The sequence below is a fragment of the Salvelinus fontinalis genome, chromosome 23 (genome assembly GCF_029448725.1).
Source record: "Salvelinus fontinalis isolate EN_2023a chromosome 23, ASM2944872v1, whole genome shotgun sequence".
NCBI classification, from domain to species: domain Eukaryota; kingdom Metazoa; phylum Chordata; class Actinopteri; order Salmoniformes; family Salmonidae; genus Salvelinus; species Salvelinus fontinalis.
In genome coordinates, this window is record NC_074687.1 from 39120890 (window position 1) to 39144609 (window position 23720).

A 23720-nucleotide genomic window follows, 5' to 3' on the forward strand; every position below is an offset into this window, starting at 1 on the left:
ATATGCACTTTATGTTTTTATAATATCATCACGTTAGACCTACTTAAACTAAAATGTTATGAAAAGCGGCTATACTAAACTAGTAGGCCTAATAAATATTCTGCTCGTATCGTGACCCCCCCCCCCCCCCCTTTCCCCGACGGCCTATCCGGGAAAATATTGTCTATATGAGACCGGTCTGTGGTGCAAAAAAGGTTGGGGACCGCTGCCTTAGACTGATGTGCCTCTCGGGAGCCCAAAAGCTGTGTAAGAGCTGTTTGAAAAGACCACCTGAAATTTAAGCATGTTTTGGTGGGATGGAGTTTTCGCCTTCCATTTTGACATCACCATGCGATAAATGAGTTAATAGACCAATAAGAAAAAGAGTTCCAGACCTCTCTGCCAATAACAACACATGTTCAGCTTTCCCCTCCCATTCAGACCACTCCCAGACACTTGTAGCAATATTCTGGCTTGAGAAATAACTCTTTGCTTCAGAAGCTATTTTGTTTCTTTTTGACCATTTTAATTGAAAACAATCACAGTAAGGTACTTAATTGTTACCCAGATAGGATTTGATATTGAGATAAAAATGTCTGCATTGGACCTTTTAATGTGAATGATGTTGAAATTCCTGTGAAAGAAGGCGATTGAGACTGACTAATTCAATGATTTTGTTGCCCCTGGATCAGCAATACATTTGAATGAATTGTTGAGTAACCAGTCTCTTGTACAATTCTCTTGTACAAAGCAAGGTAGTCTAATCTAAAAATAAAAAAATATGATAGAAATGTCCAAAACAAACATGATTAATACCAATTAAGAGGATATATATTGTATATATATATATTATAAAGAAAGTATTTCCAAGATAAGTTTTACTAGGCTGCACACCAGGTGCTAGAAAAAGGTAAATTTAAAAATGTTGATATGTTGAAAGAAAAAGCCAAGACAAAATGATCCATGGACTTAAACTAATTGATAGAGGACTGAACAAGTTAAATTTAACAAATCAAAATATTTTACCCCGAAGATATTAGGAAAATATTTTGTGTGAGCCCCGTTGAACATATCAAAAATATATTTTATATATCAATTAAACGTGACTAATGTGGGTCAATTCCATGTGAAATACAGAGCTAATGTCTTCAATTATCAAACTTGAAAGACCAATGAGGTAGGCCTCCTGCGCCATTTCTAAGCATAACATTCCATGTTTCTCTCTGTCATTCTAGTCGTCTTTGCCTCTAACCCTAAGCACTTTCTGAACCATCTTCTTCCACTCTCACACAATATAAATATTTACACAATTTCTACCATTCACATCTCCTTTCGTGTCTATTGCACTTGTACTTTTGTCCTTCAGTCTCAGACTTTTCCCAATTCCAACTGTCTCTCTGCCCTCGTAGGTCTTACCATCGACTGCTTGAAGTTTCTTCAGTTTTCTCTGGCATACATGCCTTTTTTTACCTGTAGTGGTGGAAATGCTCTCTTTCAAAGAGAGCTCCTGGAAATGGCTTTCCTATGTTGTTGTTTGGGTGACTTCGGGGAATTGTCCTGCGGAGGCCATGGTGGCTTAGTTAGTCCTCATCTACTTTAAAGGCTTTCTGTGGGGAGTGGGCTTGTGGAGGCCACACAACAGGTATCTTATTACTATTTTGTTTGTTCTCGTCATTTGATTTCATAAATTATTTTTCAAAGGTGTCCTTTTCAGTTGAGCCTATGCTGCTCTGTGAAGTCCTCCAATCAAGTTGCTCTGAGGTGATGAGTCTGCCACTTTCATTGACATTCTTTTCAGTGGTAAGTGTCTGTCCATATCCATTATCGTAGTTCCCTTTTGGACATGAAGAGTTGTTTGTAGTGTGGTAAACAGCACAGATGTCCATGGAGAGAGACATAGTTGCCAAGGCTGGAGGAGACAGAACACATTTTTATTCAAACAGTGAAGATGATTCCACAATCATGTCAAACTTTTTATTGCTTAATTTGCAAACATAGCACAATAGAATTGGTGTCATATGTGCAGACACAAACTGTAGGAGCAAAACCATTCAAGCACTGCTTACCAGTACACAGCCAAAATCCACTTACTTTGAATTCACCTTGGTTGGGTGATATGTGCTTTACCTTAATTTATTTTGGCAGTGCTCGCAGCAGAAACAGGATTTATGGAATTTTTTTCTGTCCGTTATTAGAGCCTCCATCGGATAGACCCTCCTCTGAGTGCAAAGCTCCGACTTGGGAATTCGAGTCTGCCAGAGAAAAGTTATCATTCTAGAATTTTTATACAACATACACAATGACTCAAGAATATTAAGAAACGTTATCAAGGCATAATTGTCATGATCATGCGTAGTGTACGCTGAGTGTACAAAACATTAGGAACACCTGCTCTTTCCGTGACTAGACTGACAAGGTGAATCCAGGTGAAAGCTATGTTCACTTATTGATGTTAAATCCACGTCAATCAGGGTAGATAAAGGGGAGGAGACAGGTTAAAGAAGGATTTTTGAGATTTGAGACAATTGAGACATGGATTGTGTATGTGTGCCATTCAGAGGTTGAATGGACAAGACAAAATATTTAAGTGCCTTTGAACTGGGTATGGTTGTAGGTGCCAGGCGCACTGGTTTGTGTGTGTCAAGAACTGCAACGCTACTGGGTTTTTCATGCTCAACAGTTTCCCATGTGTATCAAGAATGGTCCATCACAAAAGACATCCAGCCAACTTGACACAACTATGGGAAGCATTGGAGTCAACATGGGCCAGTATCCCTGCCCTGACAAAACATGGGCCAGAGTCCATGCCCTGACAAATGTAGGTTGTTCTGACGGCAAAAGGGGGGATGCAACTCATTATTCCTAATGTTTTGTACACTCAGTGTATATACTCTGTATATGTATACCAGCCTGGTCTCATAGACTAGATGTAACATAGTCAACGTAAATCCGGAACACTCAAATAGGTATGATATGTTACGATATGTTAAGAGTGATGGTTACTAAAGGCAAAAAATGAAAGTAGGGCGGTTGGTCAGGTGGATGGGTAAGTCTAGCATCAATTTCAAATCTCATCAGGAACAACTTTAGCATTTTAACTAATTAGCTATTTTTCAACTACTTCTTACTACTTACTACTTTTAGCTTCTTTGCAACTACTTAGCATGTTAGCTAACCCCCCCTAACCCTAACCCTTCCCCTAACCCCAATCTTAACCCTTCAATCTAACTCCTAAACCTAACCATAACCCCTAACCCTTAGGCTTGCTATCGTTAGCCAGCTAGCTAGTTTTGCAAATTTGTAACATTTGTACCTTTTTTAAAATTTGTAACATATTATACATTTTGCACATTCGTAACATATAATACAAAATGTAATTCATAATATATCATATGAAATCGGTGATGGACATCCACAAATTAATACATATTGTGTCCTCGGATTTACATACAGAATAATACAAAATGCTCTGAGACTAGGTTGTGTATATACCTCATCAAACAAGTGCAATCACATTAAAGGTGAAATCAAAAAATAATTTTCAGAAATCTCAAACATTCTTTTCTGATGGGAAACAGTATTGACCCAAACTTGTACTTTGTGTTGATTTTTATGGTCAAACATGAATGCTTGCATTTAAATAGGATGTGTGAGATTCTATTCCATAATGTCCCTCATGTCATCATCATAGCATGCTTAGCTCTTGCTCTTTTGCCATGACTCATTCATTGAAGCATTAGTTCTTTGTCCATTCACAATAATCTCTCTCCATTTTAAAATCAGGCACATGTAAAAATGTTAGGTCTCATTGAATATAGGAGAGGGCATTCTTACATGCCATTATATCCTGTTAGTTTCAAGTCCCATCATGCAGGCAGTACAACTGTCTTTACCAGTAACAACGGTCTTTGTTTGATGTGACACAACATGTGATGTTCTCTCCTCCGAAACACTGTAACCGAGACTCTTGAAAACACTCTCACTCTCCGTCCATGTTTTGTGGAAATTCCTCAGCAACTCTTCAGTGGAAGCCTCTTCCGGGGATTCAGACGACGTCACCTCAGACCCCTTTTTTTTTTTTTTTACCACGTCAGCATATGAGAAGGGGGCATTGTGGGTTATTATGCTCTCTGAGTGCTGGGAAACAGTTGTGCTGCTCAGTGATCCAATTGTCTTGTTGCCGAATTCATCTAAGCTTGAGAAATGCTCTGTGACTGACTTTTCAGAGAAGCCTGTTGGGTCTGCTGACAGGATTTGCACTTCTTTCTGGGAAGGCAGGGGCGAGATCTGCCCGAAGCCCCTCTGTGTCTCCTGGGTGTTATCCTGCTTTGAACTATCTCTTGTGTTTTCACTCAGGTTTGACTCCAGCTCCTCCTGTTTATTTTTCTCCCCTTTGAAGGAGGGACTTTGCTCAACCATTTCAAAAACATTTTTAATAGCCTTGATGTCAAAAGTTGGCATCTCTTCTTCTTGAGTAACTGTATTTTCTACGCCAGTCTCAGTATATTCCATCTCACTTCCACGTCTTTCTCTCATTGGCTTTCTGATGTAAACTGTATCTTCCGGTGTTTCAAATTTGTTGACTAATCCTGACAAGTCCACCTTTGGAAGGTCCTCCTTCTCGTTCTCTTGGTTTTCTGGTTTGAGCTCCTCCATGTCTGGACCCAATCGCTCTGGGATATCAATGGGGTCCCTTCGAACATACATCTTATTTACTTTAGCTTTATGAGCCTCTTCAAAAAACTCTCTCTTGTCTCTCACTGATGTCGTTGCTGCTAATGAGTTTGACATTTTTGAAGCTTCCGTCAATTCTTTATCAGTTGACTTTGCAGATCCCACTATTTCAGCATTGTTCTCTGTGACCTTCTCAGATGTGCTTTGTGTGTCATCCTTACTCTCTTGCTTTGTTGTTTTGGGCTCCTCCCTGTCTGGGCCCAAGTGCTCTGGGCTGTCGATGGGATCTTTTCGCACATTGGTCTTATTTACCTCAGCTTTTTGAGCATCTTCAAAAAACTCCCTCTTGTTTCTCACTGACATAGTCACCATTGACAAGTCTGACATTTCAGAAGCTTCCATGACTTCTTTATCCGTTTGATGGAATGACTCTTTATCTGTGACCTTTACACCAGCCTTTTGAGCCTCTTGAGTGACAATTGTTGTGTCTGACACTTCTGAATTTCCCTCAGCTTGTGCCTCAATTTTGATCTGCCGATGGAATGATGCAGGGGATTCCACAATCTCAGATTTCTTTTCTGTGACTTGCATAGGAAGTGAAACTGGAGGCGGTGTCACCCCACGGGAAAGCTTGGCTGTAGTATCTTTTAGCCGTGCCAAGTTCTCTGCCCTAGAGAAGGTTGGAGAGGGTGTGGCCCTATTGATGCGTGTTGTAGGAGTTTCCGATTTGCGGGGGGGAGGTGTTGGGGGAGTGGCTGGTCTGTGTGTTAGGATAGGTGATGGGGTTATTCTCTGAGGAGAGTCAGTTCTCCGGGTAGATTCAATGGTAATAAAGGTTGGTGAGGGTGAGCGCATCCTTAGTAAGGGTGAGGGTGAGCGCATCCTTAGTAAGGGTGAGGGTGAGCGCATAGATTTTACACTCAACTCTTGCATTTTGCTTTCATGTGATGTTGCTTTGCTTTCCACAACTTTCTTTTGACTTTCAACTTTCAAAGAGCCAATACTTATTTTATGTATTCTTTGAGTTGCACAACCAACAATGATCTTTTCAGAAGTAGGTTCACACTCACGCTTCTCCAGATTAGTGTGGATCCCCTCTAAACACATCAACTTTGCCTTTGCTCGTTTTTTCACATATGAAACCATTTCTGTAAGCTTTTGTATATTATGCTCAACTGCAGTTCCCTCCAAATAAAGATTTTCCTCTGGACCAATGAGCCACTCTGGAATAGTATTGAGCAGTGTCTTCACAGATTTCGAATCTATTTTTCCTGAAGCTCCCTCTAACTCTGTTATATGTGAGATTAACTTCTGGACATGTTCTCGTCTTTGAGAATCCTCAGTGCTCTCTGCTGAGGGCTTCGCAGGTTCCTTTTGTGCTGACATGTTTGTCATTTTTCCACTTTCCACTTTGACTGGAACATTTCTGTACTCTTCCGTTGGTTTCTCTTGAATCTGTTGGCTTCCTGTCAACTCTTTCTTCCTTTGAGATGGCTCGACCCGCTTTTCTACTTTAACTGTTCCCTGTTGCTGGACACTTTGATTAACTTTTCTTTCAACTTTGCTTTCAGGGATAATAACTTCCTTATGTACCTGGATCTGCTCCTCTTGATGGGCTGTTTGTATCTCCTGACTTTGAGTGGAACTTTCAGAAAGAGATTTAGTTGATTCTATGGTGGCAGCTGCATCTTTAGCTTTTGACTTCCTCTTCTTCTTCTTTCTTGCAGAAGTTGGAGTTGCTGGTTGGTTGTCTTTAATAGCAGGAGCTTTCTGACTGTCCTCCTTGACCTTGACGTCAGTCTGGGCATGTGTTTGCTCACTAGAAACGTTCAACTTTGTGACTTCCTTTACTTCCACCTTCACATCCTTCACCTGTGAAATGTTTCCCGTCTTAGTTTCATCTGGCTGTTTTGTTTCTTTTAATTCTACTTGCTTTTCTGTCCCTTTGGCCTTCTTCTTTTTGCCTGATTTGACGTTAGTTTCTAGGGTTAACTTTTCTACTTTGATAGGTTGATTAGCAACCTTCTCGGGTGCTTGTGATACAGAATTGTCATTTTTATTTTTGTCTTCTGAGGGTGATTTCGCTGCTTTGACATTTGTTTCTTGGGTTCCCTTTACTGTTTCGGTAGGCTGGTCAGAAACCTTCTCGGGAACTTGGGATGCAGAATTATCCTTGTTCTTTTTCTCCTCAGATTTATGGGAACCTTTATTTTTTACATCCTTCTGGACGTGTGTTTTTGTATCTTGAGAGTAAACTTTGACATTTTGAACATCTGCTTTTGTATTTTCAACCTTTTTAGCATCACTGGATGAGATCTGAGCTTGAGAGCTGCTTACAGCAGAGTGTGAGTGTTTGGCGGATGCTGAAGTTACCTGTTGTTTAGTTGCAGTAACTGTCTGTTGCTTTGTGGAGGAAATAGATGTGGTCTGGTGCTGAACTGAAACGACTTTGGATGTCTGATCAGAGACAATATGCTGTTTAGTTGCAGAAATAACAGCAGATTCAGGGCGATTTTTCCCATATACAGCAGAGATCAATGTCATGCTTGAAGGAGTATCTGAGATTTGCGCCTGCTTGGATAAATCAGATGATAGTGTGTCTGACTTAACATTAGTCACAGTCTTTTCAGCCACCTCTTGAGTGAAACCAAATGCCATGCTCTTTTTTGATTGCTTCATACCTGCCTCCTCAGAGGAAAGCATTTCAAGGGCAGCAGTGACTGACTCATGCATGAAAATGGGACTCGGTGTAGCAGGTGGTGTACTATCCACTTTCTGTTTTCTGTACTTTTCCTCTGCCTGTATTAATGGAGTTTTGAATTTAGCAGATCTCATGAAGGGAGGAGGAGAAGGTGGAGGAGTAAATCTTATAGGGGCGACGTAAACTTTTTTTAGTGGTCGTGGTGATTCGGGGGGTTTTGGGATTTCAGACAAAACAGTTAATTCATTTTGAGTTTTGCTGATTTCCAACACAGATTTGTTGGCTGTGGTTGTATGTTTCTCAGAGGTTGCCTGTTGAATTTTCTGAATCTGACTGGTTGGCTCAAGCTTCGAGACTTGATGCAATGCAGGACCTTTCACCTTTTTGACCGTCATTGTTGTGGCTTTTGCTGGTGATGGATTAGGTGTCTGGTATGGCATAGAGTCCAGTTCATGCTGTGAGGGAGGGGGTGGAAGGAAATCCTGTGGTGGCGGAGGGAAATGATCAGGCTCAGAGTCAACAGGTGGTGGGGGAGGAGGAGTTGGGGGAGGAGGAAGGTCCAAGTCTAGCCTATTGATAGAGGATGCTGGGGTTAGGGATGATTGATCGTCACATGGTGGAGGTGGGGGAGGGAGAGAAAGTTCAGACTCAGACAATGTCCGTGTTGGGGAATGAACATTTGTTTTCACTTTGGTTTTATCTAGTCTGATCATACCCTTTCGACTTGAATTGAGGTTACGGAACTTAGTCTCCAAAGTCTTAATGCCATGGTTTTGAGTGATGGTCGTGTGTTGCATTACTGTCTTTGATTGTTGAGTAGTCTGTGATTCACATGCATTGGTTGCGGTTTGAGTTGAGAGGGATTGATTCTCTTGTGTTGAGCTCTCAGTTTTGGCCGTATTAGCTGTCTTTATTTTTTGTATGTTTCTCTGTGCTTCAGTGCTTTGAGACTTATTTTTAAATGTCTCACTCTCAGTTTTGGTTGTAACAGAACATTCAGGGCTACCTTGCTGTGAACGTGATAGAGGGCTTCCATGCTGTGAGCGCAATGGAGATCTCACAGGGACTTTGACCCTTCTAGCTCCCACTCTGATTTTAGGAGCTGCACGCTGAGCTGATTCCAGCAAGGATTTGATTGTGCCTTTAACATCACCCTTTATCACCTCCTCTTTCTCTGGTTGAGTTTGTTCCTCCCCTGTCTCATGCACCTCATGTGTCTCGTAGAGTGACTTAATGGACATTTTCACATCACCCTCGAAGCTGGGCCTCCGTGTCATTCTTGGAGAAGCTGGTGGTTCCAATAAGAGCTCAATAGTGCCTCTCACATTTCCCTGAACATCTATTTCCTGTTGACATGTCCTTCTGTCATTAGAAGCATCTCGTAAACACTGCTTTGCTGTATGAATGTTACCCTTTACAATCTCTTCCTTCTCGATCGCCCTGACTGTTTGCTTTGCCTGCTCCAGGGATTTTAAGGTACCTTTGATGTCTCCAGGAACTACATCTTCGATGACAACTTCAACTTTGGAGGTTGCAGATTTCTCTAGGGACTTCAGTGCCCCTTTGATGTTGCCGTGGACAATCTCTGTCTTTTCCACCTCTTTGGGCAGTCTATGGGCACACTCAAGGTGTCTTCTGGTTTCGTGTATGTTACCTCTCACCACCTCCTCTTTCTCTACAACCACTGTCTGATTTACAGACTGAGACAGTGAGTTCATAGCTGCTTTCAAATCACCCCTCACAATTTCCTCTTTTTGTAGGCCATCCAGTGAGAGTGTGGGTTCGCTCATGAAAACCTTGACTGAGTTGCGAACATCTCCACACACTATGTCCTCTTCAACTACTGTACGCTCAATTTGTGCTCGATTACTGCCAAGAATGAGTTTTGTCCCCTTTATATCTCCTCTAATAATCTTCTCTTTCTCTATCTTTTCAGGTGGTTTCTCATCTGGCTCTACCTGGAGTTGTTTGAGATAGTCAAGCGCCCCAGATTCAATGCATGTGGAGTAAAAGTTTACGTTTCCCTTTTCTGTCTCATCCACCTTTATCCTCATCTGCTCTTGGTTTTCTGGGTTGGATAGTCGTTGGAGAGCATTCCTTATATTGCCTTTGATTATATCCTCTTTTTCAACACTGATGTCCTCTTGTTTATTTAGAAGAGAATAAATAGTCATTTGCACATCTCCCTTCTCATCCTCTTGAAGGAGTATACCACGTTTAGCAGATCCTCCCTCCTTGAGAAGATTGTTTACAGCTTCCTGGATGTCACCTCTTAATATTTCCTCCTTTTCCACACTGATGCCCCTCTCTTGGTTGAACAATTGATGCACTGTTGTACTGATATTACCCTTCTCCTCTGACTCTACCACTACTCCCCTCTCAATTGTTTCCCGACGGTTCAAAAGATTCATCATAATGTTGTTCAGATCACCGCTGATGATTTCCTCTCTTTGGATCTCTGGAGAATCCGTATTCATTAGCTGGTATTTTGCCATTCTAACGTCCCCAATTTCATCTGCTTCAATGAGTATTCCTTTTGAATTAACCATTTTCTGGCTATAAAGTTCCTCAAGGGTTCCTTTGATACTTTTACCCAGGATTTCTGACTTCTCAACACTGTTCTCATTAAAGTCATGGAACGGAGTTGTTTCAAACAGCCATGTTGTTGTCTTTACATCTGCTTTGGGGATCTCCTCTTGAACAACTACTGTATTATCCTCATCTACCTCCTTTATATGGTCAAGGGGATTCTGTTCAAAGAGCCACACTGATTGTCTAACATCTCCCTTTAGGACCTCCTCTTTCATGACGGTTTCTATTAAATTCTCTTCGCTCTGGCTACGTATTTTATCCATTGTTTGAGTTTCAAACATCCATTTTGCTGTCCTGACATCACCTTTTTGGATTTCACTCACATTAACGGTTCGCACAGACTTCTGTGACAGCTCATCAGATTCAAAACGCTGTTTATTCATTCTAACGTCTCCTCCTTGAATATCTTCAACGGTTTTAACTGACATTTTTATGTCCTCTGCAATCGTATCAAGAGGTTGTGTTTCAAATCTCCACTTGGCTGAAGTAACATCTCCTTTCTGAACATCCTCCTGTGTGACAGATTTGATGATATAGACCTCATCTGTATCCCTGATAGAATCAAGAGGCTTGGTTTCAAACAACCACCGGGACCCGATCACATCACCCTTCAATATCTCCTCGCTTGTGACAGTGGTGACCTCATGATAATGACCCTGTTTGTCTTGAATGGCATAAAGAGGCTGAGTTTCAAACATCATGGTGTAGTTCCTCACATCCCCTTTCTCTTCCTCTTCACGGGTGATTTTCTGCAACTTTGTGATATCGGTCTCTGTCTCCGAGGACACCTCCTGGATTTTGTCCAAGGAGTAGGTCTCAAAAATGAAACGGCCTTTGTCCACATTACCTCCTTGTACATCCATCACAGTGCGGGTCTCCAAAGCCTCTTCTTGGGTATCATGTATGGCATCTATCGACTGGTTCTCAAAGAGCCATTTGCAGTTCACCACATTTCCTTTCTGGATGTCCTCTGATTGTGTAGTTTTGAGCATTTGCATAACCTCCTCAGATGTTGAGGTCATGATATCAGAGGACTGGTTCTCAAAGATATACTTTATTCTATTCACATCTCCTGACTGAATGTCTATATCAGTAACCCTCTTAAAGCTTTCGTCCTCCCCTGTGATATTCTCAAGTTTTTCTGTCTCAAATAGAAAACGAGCCATTCGTACATTTTTGCCCTGGACATCTTCTTGATTTACTGTGCATGTTTGTAGAACAGTTTCCGTTTCATCTCGGATAGTGTCAAGTGCCTTTGTCTCAAACAACCATGTGCAGGTTTTTACATCTCCTTTGTGTACCTCCTCACTCTCATTTTCACTCGTCAACTCATCCTTCTCGTATGGGACATTCATTAGTTTAGTCTCGAATAACCACTTACCAGTTTTAACATCACCTTTTAAAATCTCAACACTTTCCTTAGTTGTAGTTTCCTCATCTTCAATATTGCTGAAGTATTTAATTGCATCAAGAGGCTGTGTTTCAAACAGCCACTTGGCAGTTTTAACATCACCAGACTCTACTTCTTTGGATATTCCTTTAATAATTTGGTAATTGGTGATACTTTCATCAAACTGGTCAATGGGGCGTGTTTCAAACATCCATTTGCAGCTTGTGACGTCTCCCTTGACAACCTCTTCCCGATGCACTGTTTTCACTTCATGGTAATGTCCAGAGCTGTCTTGCATGGCGTACATTGGTGTAGACTCAAACAGATGTTTGTTAGATTTCACAGAGCCACATGTTACACCCTCCACGAGTATCTTTTGAGATTCATCCCATCTGGTTAAGTCTGTGGTTTCAAATATTTGCTTGTAGTTTGAGACATCCACTTTATCTATTTCCTCCAGGTTAATGGTTCGAACGACTTCCTTCTTTTCCTCTTGAATGTGCTCCAGGGGTTGACTTTCGAAAACCCACTTCTGGTGTCTCACATCCCCCTTCTCTTCATCAAGTCTCACCATTTTTTGTAGTTTCCCAACCTCAGCAAGGTCTTTTAAATTGTCAGCTGGAGCAGTTTCAAAGTAATGTTTAGCTGATCTGACATTGCCTCTGACAATTTCCGTCTTTGAAAAGGCTCTAACATTTGAATCGTCTTTCAAAGTGTCCATTGGCTGAGTCTCAAATACCATGCAATTCTTACGGACATCTGCATTGTAGCTTGTACCTTCCTCTTCAGTCAGATTTTCAAAGTTCACAGTACGAATAATCTCCTTCTTCTCATCTCTTATGTTCTCTAGTCGTTCATTCTCAAACATCCATTTTTGGTGCCTTACATCACCCTTCTCTTCTTCAGCTGCCACTACCTTTTTGAGCCTCCCTACCTCATTGATATCCTTCAAAGCTGCCTTGGGACTAGTCTCAAAGAAGTGTCTTGCAGATCTAACATTACCGCCAATAACTTCTTCGATAGTCGGGGGTCTAGCATTTGAATCATCTTTCAGAGAATTCATTGGCTGAGTTTCAAACGCTAAGCAATGTTTTCGGACATCAGCTCCGATTATCTCTTCCTTTTGCAGCGATGAGCTTTCCCATTCATCTGTGTTAATGGAGTCTAAGGTCTTTGTCTCAAACAACCATCTACCCCTGTAAACATCTCCTTTGTAGTTGTCTTCCATGGACAGGCTACACACAAGTTTCACTGGGGCAGGGAGTCTATTAGTCATGTCCAGGGCTTGAGTATCAAAAAGCCAGGTTGATGTTCTAGTTTCCCCCTTCACAGTCTCCACTTTGCGTATAGATGTTATCTCCAACATCTGGCCTGACTGTCCCATGAGGACGCATGTAAACTGAGTCTCAAATGTGCTTGTGATCGTCTTCACTTCTCCCTTTATATCCTCAAGCACTGATCTCAGACTCAGGAGGTGACTGTCATCAATGGTCTCAGTATGACCTAAAGTGTCCATGTACTGAGATTCAAGCATGTATATGGTAGAGCTGCCGTCTTCCTGGGTAAATACTATCTCTTTGGTTAGCTCTTCATCGCCATGCAGTTTGTTCAGGGTCTCCATAGGCTGGTTTTCAAACAGCCAGGCTGCAGCACGGACATCTCCTTTGTCCAACTTATTGAATCTGTTTCTATATTTAGTTGAGGCTATGTTGTCTGATCCCAATGCGTCCATGGGCTTGGTCTCAAACATCCACGCTTTGCTTTTTACATCAATCCCAACAATCATCTCCTGTTCCATGTTTTGGGCGTCACCCTCATTTGAGGCATCGTCTTTGATGGCATCCAGAGGTTTGTTCTCAAACATCCAGCGCATTGATTGGACCTCCCCTCTGAGGATCTCGTCCCATTCCAGGTATTCTTCTTCTGGGCTAATGCAGTCGTTGGGGCTGCTACCGTTATCCTCGTATATATACCTGGTCTCCCCTGTGAACTCCTCCTGACTCCCCTGTCGGGTGTTCTCATACTCAGCCGCATCACTATACATCTCTAGGTTTTTACGAACCTCAGGATGGATATGCTTGTAAAGGCGCTTCAACTCATACTGGTTTCTCTGTCTGAAGTATTCCTGTCTACTGAGTGGACATTTAGAGGGGTATGCTGATTCCGGAGGCTCAGGTGAGTAGTAGCACTCAACTGGCATATCTGGACTTTCTGATGGAACCTGCAGTAAGTCTGGGGGTGGAGGTGGGAGGTACTCTAAGTCTTCTGGAGGTGGCGGAGGGAAATATTCTGTGTTCTCGTAGTCAACAGCAGATGTGTCCTCTATTGCTTCAGTAGCAGAATCTTCCCATATCTCACTTGATGACACATTATGTATCTCACTTGATGAGAAATTCTGTATATTACTTGACGATAAATTGTGTATCTCACTTGTTGAGACTTGTTTTTGTGATACATTTGAGGCCCACTGAGACCTATTGATGTCAGCTCGGCCAATCTTTTTGGGAAGAAAATAATGATTGGTGTCATTAGAGGTCCCTGACATGTTTTTAGAAACAAAATTGAATGCAAACATTACATGTATAGCATGCCAACTATTTGTTTATCACTAATTGTCAATATCCAGTCTCATTGTTATTAACTGAGGGATTGGTGCCTGACATGGTTTAATAGAAGAATCTTGATCATTTTAAAAACAAGGTAAGAAAAAACGTCTTATAGTGTTATTAAACAAGCTGTATTTACACATGAGCTACACTGCAACAAATTACAATTCAAATAAAGTTAATAACTTGTTCAGCAATGGTGATAAAAAGCAGAAGGGTTTGTGTGTAACCTAAGCCAAAATTATGCAGTTTCTGTCCATTTAAGTAAAATGGGTTTAAGACAAGCATGTCCAATTACCTTCATTGGCTTGCTTGGGGCAGCTTCCTCAATGGTTCTTTCAAAATGATCTCTCAATTCCTTGGTTGTAAGTCTAGGACCTTCCTCCTCTAACAATGTAAAGAGGACAAAGTAAAATACAGTGCGTTCAGAAAGTATTCAGACCCCTTGACTTTTCCCACGTTTTGTTACGTCACAGCCTTATTCAAAATGGATTACATAGTTTTTCCCCTCATCAATCTACACACAATACCTCATAATGACAAAGCACAAACAGGTTATAGACATTTTTGCAAATTAATAAAAAAATATATAATAAAATGAAATCACATTTACATAAGTATTCAGACCCTTTACTCAGTACGTTGCTGAAGCAGCTATTGCAGCGATTACAGCCTCGAGCCTTCTTGGGTGTGACACTACAAGCTTGGCACACTTGTATTTGTGGAGTTTTCCCATTTTTCTTTGCAGATCCTCTGAAGCTCTGTCAGGTTGGATGGGAAGTGTCGCTGCACAGCTATTTTCAGGTCTTTCCAGAGACGTTAGATTGGGTTCAAGTCCGGGCTCTGGTTGGGCCACTCAAGGACATTCAGAGACTTGTCCCGAAGCCACTCGTGCGTTGTCTTGGCTGTGTGCTTAGGGTCGTTGTCCTGTTGGAAGGTGAACCTTCGCCCCACTCTGAGGTCCTGAGCACTCTGGAGCAGGTTTTCCTCTGTACTTGGCTCCGTTCATCTTTCCCTCGATCCTGACTTGCCCCCCAGTCCCTGCCACTGAAAAACATCCCCACAGCATGATGTTGGCACCACCATGCTTTACTGTTGGGATGGTGTCAGGTTTCCTCCAGACGTGACTCTTGGCATTTAGGCCAAAGAGTTTAATCTTGGTTTCATCAGACCAGGGAATCTTGTTTCTCATGGTCTGAGAATCCTTTAGGTGCCTTTTGGCAAACTCCAAGTGGGCCGTCATGTGCCTTTTTAATGAGGAGTGCCTTCCGTCTGGCCACTCTACTGTAAAGGCCTGATTGGTGGAGTGCTGCAGAGATGGTTGTCCTTCTGGATGTTTCTCCCATCTCAGCAGATGAATTCTGTAGCTCTGTCAGAGTGACCATTTGGTTCTTGGTCACCTCCCTGACCAAGGCCCTTCTCCCCCGATTGCTCAGTTTGGCCGGACGGCCAGCTCTAGAAAGAGTCTTGGTGGTTACAAACTTCTTCCATGTAAGAATGATGGAGGCCACTGTGTTCTTGGGGACCTTCAATGTTGCAGACAGTTTTTAGTACCCTTCCCCCAATCTGTGCCTTGACACAATCCTGTCTCGGAGCTCTACGGACAATTCCTTCGACCTCATAGCTTGGTTTTTGCTCTGACATGCACTGTCAATTGTAGGACCTTAGGCACAGGTGTGTGCCTTTCCAAATCATGTCCAATCAATCGAATTTACCACAGGTGGACTCCAATCAAGTTGTAGAAACATCTCAAGGATGATCAATGGAAACAGGATGCACCTGAGCTCAATTTCGAATTTCATAGCAAAGGGTCTGAATACTTATGTAAATAAGGTATTTTTGTTTTTAATACATTTGCAATAATCTGTAAAAACCTGTTTTGACTTTGTCATTGTGGGGTATTGTGTGTAGATTGATGAGGAAAACTTTTTTTTAATCCATTTTAGAATAATGCTGTAACGTAACAAAATGTGGACAAACGGAAGGGGTCGGAATACTTTCTGAATGCAAGATTCATCCATCAACTTCATATGATTTAATTTAAACTAATTTGAACAGTGTTATTTATCTTGATGATGTGCATACTGTAAAACATGACGAGCATAAACTGTAGTAACATCCTACCTGCTTCATAACTGGAGGCCAAGTTTTCTTCATGTGTGACCTGTATCAGAATGGCAGTCTATTAGGACAATTTCCACCTATTAGGACAATTTCCACCTATTAGGACAATTTCCACCTATTAAGAAAACTCATGGGGACATGTAAAGTGAATCTGTGTTATGTAATGGCCATTAACTGAATGATCAAGCTGTTTAGAGTTAATCCACTCTCTACTAGGTATCTTGTTGTCAGCGTACTGACTGTGGTCTGTAAAGAGCTTTTCTCGAATTAAAAGGTTTTTACAATTGTTAACACATATAAGGCATTAACGTCTGGGTAGTCAGCCCAGCTTCACTGTCGTGTGATGAAACAGAGGTCTCCAGACGGTCTACCTGTTCATCCTGGTGGAAAATAGCCTGCTGAGAGGCTGGGATGACTTCCCTGGAACTGCTCCTCATTGTCAACTCAGAGTTCAATTCCACTTCCTGTGAGATCGAAGACATTGGCTGTCACATAAAGGCACACACACACAGACACACACACACACACACACACAGCAGGGAATGACTCCCACTCATTGACAGCCCAGCACAAGCAGCAGCAGCAGCAGCAGCAGTGAGTTTAATTAATGCTCAAACAGTAGCAGATAGAGTGTGCATCACTGAGAACAATATGGGATAGAAGCTTGATAATTAGATGGCTTACTGCAGTTAAATTACACTAATCACAGACAAAGAGAGGATGACAGACGAGAAGGGACGATTCCATGGATGGTTCACCTTAATCAAACACAGTAGCTTCACCTTAATCAAACAGAGTAGCTGTCACCATGCATACAGGGACAAAGAATACTTCATTTGTTTCATGCCCCTTTGTGTCACTTCAGCTGAGGATTCCAAGCTATACACATAGTGGCAATTAAAGCAGTAGCAATGTGAGCGTGAAATCCAGGGGTTTTGACAGACCCAGGGATCTGTATTCTTCTCCATTGCCAAGTTGGCCAGCACTGTCTAGCAGTGCATCAAATGAAATCTAACATCTGTACTTTAAGCCTTTGGAGAAGAATAATGTAGCAGCAGGCACCTCCCCAGCCTTTTCAATAATTTACTATTCACCCAGATTTGTGGTCGCTCCCTGAGTGAGTGACTTACACTCGACAGGGGACGTAATGCGGGCAGGGACACAGTGGTGCGGATGGATGGGTAGCTAGATTGTAGGCTGGAATTTAACCAGCGTAGGTCATACTACATCTGCACGTTTCCCTATGCACCGCATGCCTGAGATTAGCCTGCATTAATTACAGTACCTGCACAGCTCTGTGGTGGAAGAGGAACTGGGTGACGTTGTGCGATGTTGCAGTTTCCTGGGTCTCGAATTGTGCCCTGATGCTGGCGAGCCCCCCAGGCACAGAGCAGACCTCAGACTCCTCCATGACCTAATGAAGCAGTGGAACATCATTAGCTGCCTGCATTTCTACATGGCCTGGGATCAGACATATGCCTAATAGGCCTATTGAGCTTGGGTTTCATTGCAGACTTCTGCAAATTCATAGAAAATACTGGAGCAGCCATTAGTGAGACTGCAGAGTGTTTACACACACACACATGCCTGCACACATGCCCATTTCAATGTAGGCCTCCTGACAGCATGTGGCATTATGTTTACACAATGGCAGAGCAATCTTTCTAGTTGGTTGCTTTTTGGGTGGTGCATCACAGCATGTTGTCCAGGCAGATAGTTGTTTTGCCCACCCTGCAGAGTGGAGTTGACAGCTTTGAGGTCTAAAACATGACTAATGGGATCCTGCAGGGGGCACAGATTGCCCGTTGTGTTGCCTGTCTGCCCTTGTTTCCACTCTGAGCCCCATGAGAGGAGTCATGTTTCTGTGGGTCTGCAGGGCCACTGAACTCTCCCACTGGTCAGCTGTCATCACTTTCCACTAACATAGCACCACAAAGCCATCAGTGGCTATCACAACATTCACAACACTTTGACTCTTTCTTTGCATGACTGCAACTACTTTAGAACATGGTCGGAATAATCTACTGTGAATATCAGAATTATGCAACCTCGTTCAAAATGTGGAATAAATTACTTCTAGACTGCAAAATCTAACGTCCCAAGGCCTTACAGTCACACAAAACATGGCAGGGTTAACAGGGTTGGCATGACGAAACATACAATTCATCTAAAAATGATGTAGTTGGCTCATTACAATGGACACTCTGGACAAATCACTGAACATAAAAAACTATATTTAAAAAAAATCTTATCACCTACATTGTTAGAAGCTTCTATGGTTAGGTTTGTCAGTAAGTCAGGTAGTACGACCTAAAACTGGTCATTGAAGAGTACATCCATAAATGTATGACCATATCTTTATAATGTATTGTGTGTGTCTGCCTACCCCGCTGGAGAAGATGTTGTCCTGCTGCTTGGAGTCAGCTGCCAGCTGGTACATGGCCATGGGTACGATCAGTGAGATCTGGTGTCAGTGGCTACTGGTGTCAGTGGATCCTGGTGTCAGTGGGTACTGGTGGTCAATATATCCTGGTGTCAGTGGATCCTGGTGTCAGTAGGTTGTGTCAGTGGTTCCTGTCAATGGGATCTGAGTCTTCAGAGTGAATCCTGTTCCTCTGAGTTCACAGCTTCCTCAGGAAGTCCTAACCTGGTAGTTACACCTGCGCTGCCAGCAGCTAAGGGAACAACAGTAATTAATTATAACATTTATCCAACAGTCTATGCTATACACAATAATATGGTTTGACTATTTCACTAGTAGAGCATTTAGTGCAGTGTGTTGTCTGTGACCAGCGTTGAGTTGCCATGGGGGGTGATAATAAGCTTGCTTATGAAAGAGGTGCATTACGTGGAGTTGCAGAATATCAATGGCCCCACAAGCCGCCTGATCTCGCGAGTTTACATGAATATTGGCTTCGCAAAGCGCGCGAGATCAGGTGGCTTGCAGAGCTACACTATCAATACCTCCCTCACCAGTTCAAATAGGGGACACAGATTTAAGAGAAGGAGATCTATTTTGTAGCTACACAGTACATTTATAACGGGAACAGTGCAATCACATGGCATGCTTTCGACAATGAACGAGTCCAAACTGGCGACAATTGTTTTAATACAGCTGAAGACCTTACAATGAGTTTACAGTCCAATCTTAAAGCACAGGGATAGACAGTATGTTCACTTTATGTGCCATTTGGCCATTTGGCATTATTTTAAAAGAAGGGTACACAAACATCCACATGAATGACTGGCAACTGAGCTTTGTAAGGCTTTCAAACTTTAAATCTAACATTGACAGTAGACTATAATTTTTTGTTCTGTAATCAACATCGTGAGATGGATAGTGGGTGAAGTCATTCTGTGTTGTAACCGTTTCTTATACTGCGACCATACACATCCAGCAGAAAGGGAATCCACAGTGTTTCCCATGCGGGTGCGCAGGTGCTCTAGTGAATGAGATAGTCCCTCTCCAACACAGGAGCATCATTCAAATCAATTACAGCCTTCCCAGTGGATGGTCAATTAAACAGTGGGAGAATAAAGATTTATGTTTGTCGGTGTGCTGGTGTGCTGCACCATAACACGGTTATGGTGATGTTTCCCTGACACCCCAAACTGTTTATAACCCACACTGAGTGCACGCTAGCCTTGGTGCTGAGCCAGCATGGACACCTCATGACATGTGATGGGGGCATACTTCAGCTCTGGTGGTCTGGTTTTAGGGAAGCATGGATGCAAAGTTTCACTTTGCACTACAGAGGCACTAAAGATCATTTGGGGTTTGTGGAACATACAGCACCGCAAAAGCATCACTTTGGAATCACGTAAGGGACACTCATTAAGCGGAAAGTCCTAATTCATGAGAATGTCTGTTTTTTTAATTGGCAGGCGGTGTGAAGCCTAATCAGCATTAATGAAATTAAAAACAGATTCAACGTGCATTACACAAAGTTGGGTCTCTGAACAGGCAGAAATGGTTGTTTTCTCAAACTGAATGAAATAGGAGGAATATCGTCAGCAAAAAAAGAGACTGGAGATGATATTTCACTTACATAATATGAATTATGACAGGAAATTACAGATCGAATCACTTCAAATCAAACTGTATTTCATAGCTTTAAATGCTGTGAAGAGTATTTTTTTTATCTGAAGGATATGCCTACTGCCTTTGAAGCCACAAATAGATAAGTATAACAGTGACTAGCCTATTTGTGCTCTAAACATTCTATAAACGTATTTGAGACTATAAACGTTTGATCACCCAGGAGGACAATGAAAACCTAATGATAGGCATACATAGTCCTGCTGGGGATTGATGCTGTTGATAAGTACAGTATCATAGGATTGTGTGGACAAGACAGTGTTGGGGCAAAGCTGTATCTGACCCTCTATTTTAGCCTAGAGGCATGATCAGCATGCTAGTGTAAACCTATCAGCCTGTCAAGAGGGATGGGAGAGGGACAAGCATAGCCACCTCCCAAAATAAGATACATTTCACCTAGTCCAAAACCATAAATCCAGGTAGCTTCAACATAGGAAATGTTTTCTTATATCAGATATAGGAGAAAGTTCAATCTCTACCATTGCCTTTGGCAACTGGAGGCCATGCAGCTATAATGTTAATTAAGGATTTCGGGAAACTTTAAGGCCCAGAAATGTGTCAACAATCTTTGGATATCTTGTGACATATTATGTTCAGTTGAGAGCTCACATAACAGGAAAGTGAAGTAATCTAGGCGCCAACTACCTGCAAAAATAAATCCACCCTATTTTAAACTTTGGAGTCCTGCAGAGTCGTATTTCTCAGTAAGAGCTGGAGACAAACTGGGAGGACAAGATTTTTTAAAGCTTGGAAGACCCATTTCCAGAATCCTGACACTGTCCTGTTTTGGGCTTACAGTAATATGTAAATAAAAAATGTGTGTGCCTGAGGTCATACCTTAATGTTCTTACATCCATACATCAAGTGAGTTGAATTGTATTTGCCATTCAAAACTCTCAGTAGTCTATGGCAGTAATAACCTTCTGAGGAACTGTTTTCAGACAGACAGGAGCCTTGCTTTTGGTATGCAGAGCTCAAAAGCTATATTGAACTAAGCTGTGGTCTATGACATCAGCACTTCTGCGATTATGAGACAAGGAATGACAGTCTGTCTACTTAGGCAATAAGGCTACAGAGGCGAATCCAGTATTTTCCAGATAAAAATGCAGTTCACATTACTCAAGGTTAGCTTACTGTCCGAATCCAAAATATTTAATTACAGTACTACGGGCCCTTGGGAAGTTCTGATTTGCCTGTTACTTCGCAAGAATGGACCTCCAAGACAATGTCTGCTCTGTGAGGAAAATAATAAGGCTTTCAAACAGCACAAGAACAAAATCTTGCCCCTCAGCTCTCCTTCTAACGACTAGTTATGTCCATGCATTAAATAACATAATCGAATAGGGACACATAATGAAAACATGGGACAGGAGAACTAAAGCACATTTTTATTTCTCCACTGCGAATATGAATTCAACTGTTTTGCTTCCTAACATCATATTAATGACCGAAATAAATGAATACTACATGACTCAGAAAGCCTGGCATGTACAAAAGTATCAAACGGAGCCATTTATGCATGCATCAATGAATCATTTTTGAATGGCTTATGAACAACAACATTAGCTATGTAGAAGTCAAAGACCACCCAACCAACACAGACAAAGTTGCTCCAATACGCTTTTCCACCTACCAGGTCTGTGAAGAATAGAAAAATACAACTCAGTCGATAGAATCCCACAGGAAGGCCACTGAAACCCATGGCCCGCAGGGCGTCTTTCCTCACCACAAGTCAAATCCCTTTTGGCGTTGGAGTCCAGCTCCAGCAGTACGTGATTACCTCTGTCCAACAAGCAGACAGTAACAGCTGATTTTATTTTAGACCCCCCCCTCCCCGTAAGATGGGCCAGAGGTGCTTTTTTTAGAGGGTGAGGCCTTGGTGCCTTCCATGTTGAGTCCGGGAAATCTACATGTTTTGTGCTTCCTAGGCCACCCTCGTTTACAGCCTACTCTACTAATAAATCAGACCACTACAGTTTCATCATCACAGATTCCATCATAGCTCACTGTCCACTCTTCAACTACAGCTGTCATCATGACCTATTTATACATGCCAAAAACATACACATTCAGTCATATATCTCATGCTTTAGGTATCTCTACCGTTCTACAGTCTTAAATTACCCCTCACAGCGTGAGCTGCTGGATCCCAGGAAAGTGCTGCTTATTTGAATGATAACAGTTACAGTTAGAGAGAAAACGGACCCATGTGATGCGTCATCCAGGGGTTTGGAATGGGGTCAGCGGTGATGTAATGCTAAAGGCAGGCATTGCAAGAGGCACCTGAGTTTCGGAGAGCTCTCGCTCCTCTCACTCCTCTCATTCGTCCTCTTTAGCCCAGCTTGAGAGCAGCGGCGCAAGGCTGACTCTGCTATGCCCTGAAGGCCGGGGATGTGTGGAGGCCAGACGTGGCAGCCATGCATCACCGCAGGGCCCATCTACCCCATGTGTAACCCACACCCGCCTCTCTATATGTCACCTGCCCTAAAGAACCCCGTCTGACACATTCCCACCGCCGCCACTCTACACGGAAACCTAAGATCTTTCGAACACAACACTCTCCAATGATTCTTGATCATGGAGACAGCCTCAATTCATTTGATACAGGACTCTTCTTGTGGCTTGAGTAAACGTCCAAACAACAAGTCACATTACTCTTAAAGGGTAGGGAGGTGCCGAAGTTAGTTCTCCGTTCAATCTCAGTGAGTGAAAGAAACTGTCAATGTGAATACAATCAGCCAACTTTCAGGGAATTTATTAAGCCTCATCTTATTTTCATAGCGGCTCTGTATTCTGCTTGGAGTTAGCTCTCTGATCCATAACAGAGGGGTAAGTCATGCAGAGTGGTGGAGAGGAGGCAGCAGCAGCCTCTCCACCAGCAGAGCATGTCAGGTGGACCCATTCCCAACCCCAGCCCCTCACTGGAGATAAGAATTGACTTCCATCAGACACTAAAGTCTTGTTCACATTGGTTTGAAGTGACTCAAATCCTATTTCTTTGCATATCCTGAACAGCCAAAAAGCACATGGAATTGGATATTTCAAGCCACAGATACAAATCTGATTCCTGGCCATGTGACATGTCTGAACGGTCAAATCGGATTTATTTGCCCTCAAGTGGTTTTTAGACTGTTATTTGGCATATCTTGTTGCTCACTAGCTACTCTGTTGACAGTTTGACAAGATCATGTGGTAGATAACTAGCTTGTTAATTGTTTACAAACACATTAGTGAACGTGCTAGAGAGCTAAACAGCTAACGTTACCTGGCTAGCTAGTTGACTGCTGTGGCTAGCTTGCTAGTTGACTGATGTGACTAGCCAAAAAGATAATTCTTTCCTTTGAGGCTATAAAAGTGTTCTTACACTATGATTTTGAACATTCAAAACAACTGGGAAACATCCATGGCAGGCATTGTTGTTACGTTAGAATTTCTACACAACTTCTGAGTGATAGGAAGCACGAGCACCACCACCAATCAGCCTTCACCACTGCGCACATACCCGTCATTACTATGACAACTAGCATAGCCATGTCAGCAAATGACTGCTGTCAG

General features: G+C 42.3%; 1 protein-coding gene across 1 annotated transcript; it reads right to left on the reverse strand.

Moving 5' to 3' along the window:
* Window positions 1-159: 159 nt before the first annotated feature.
* On the reverse strand, window positions 160-21896 carry LOC129821303 (xin actin-binding repeat-containing protein 2-like). Its single transcript, XM_055878807.1, has 9 exons — window positions 21799-21896; window positions 18453-18741; window positions 17352-17480; window positions 16438-16530; window positions 16067-16106; window positions 14241-14329; window positions 3873-13833; window positions 2107-2231; window positions 160-1888 (listed from the first exon to the last, which is right to left on the reverse strand). Exons 2-8 carry the CDS (start codon window positions 18510-18512, stop codon window positions 2146-2148), a joined length of 10458 nt encoding a protein of 3485 aa, XP_055734782.1. The 5' UTR covers window positions 18513-18741; window positions 21799-21896; the 3' UTR covers window positions 160-1888; window positions 2107-2145.
* Window positions 21897-23720: the final 1824 nt, after the last annotated feature.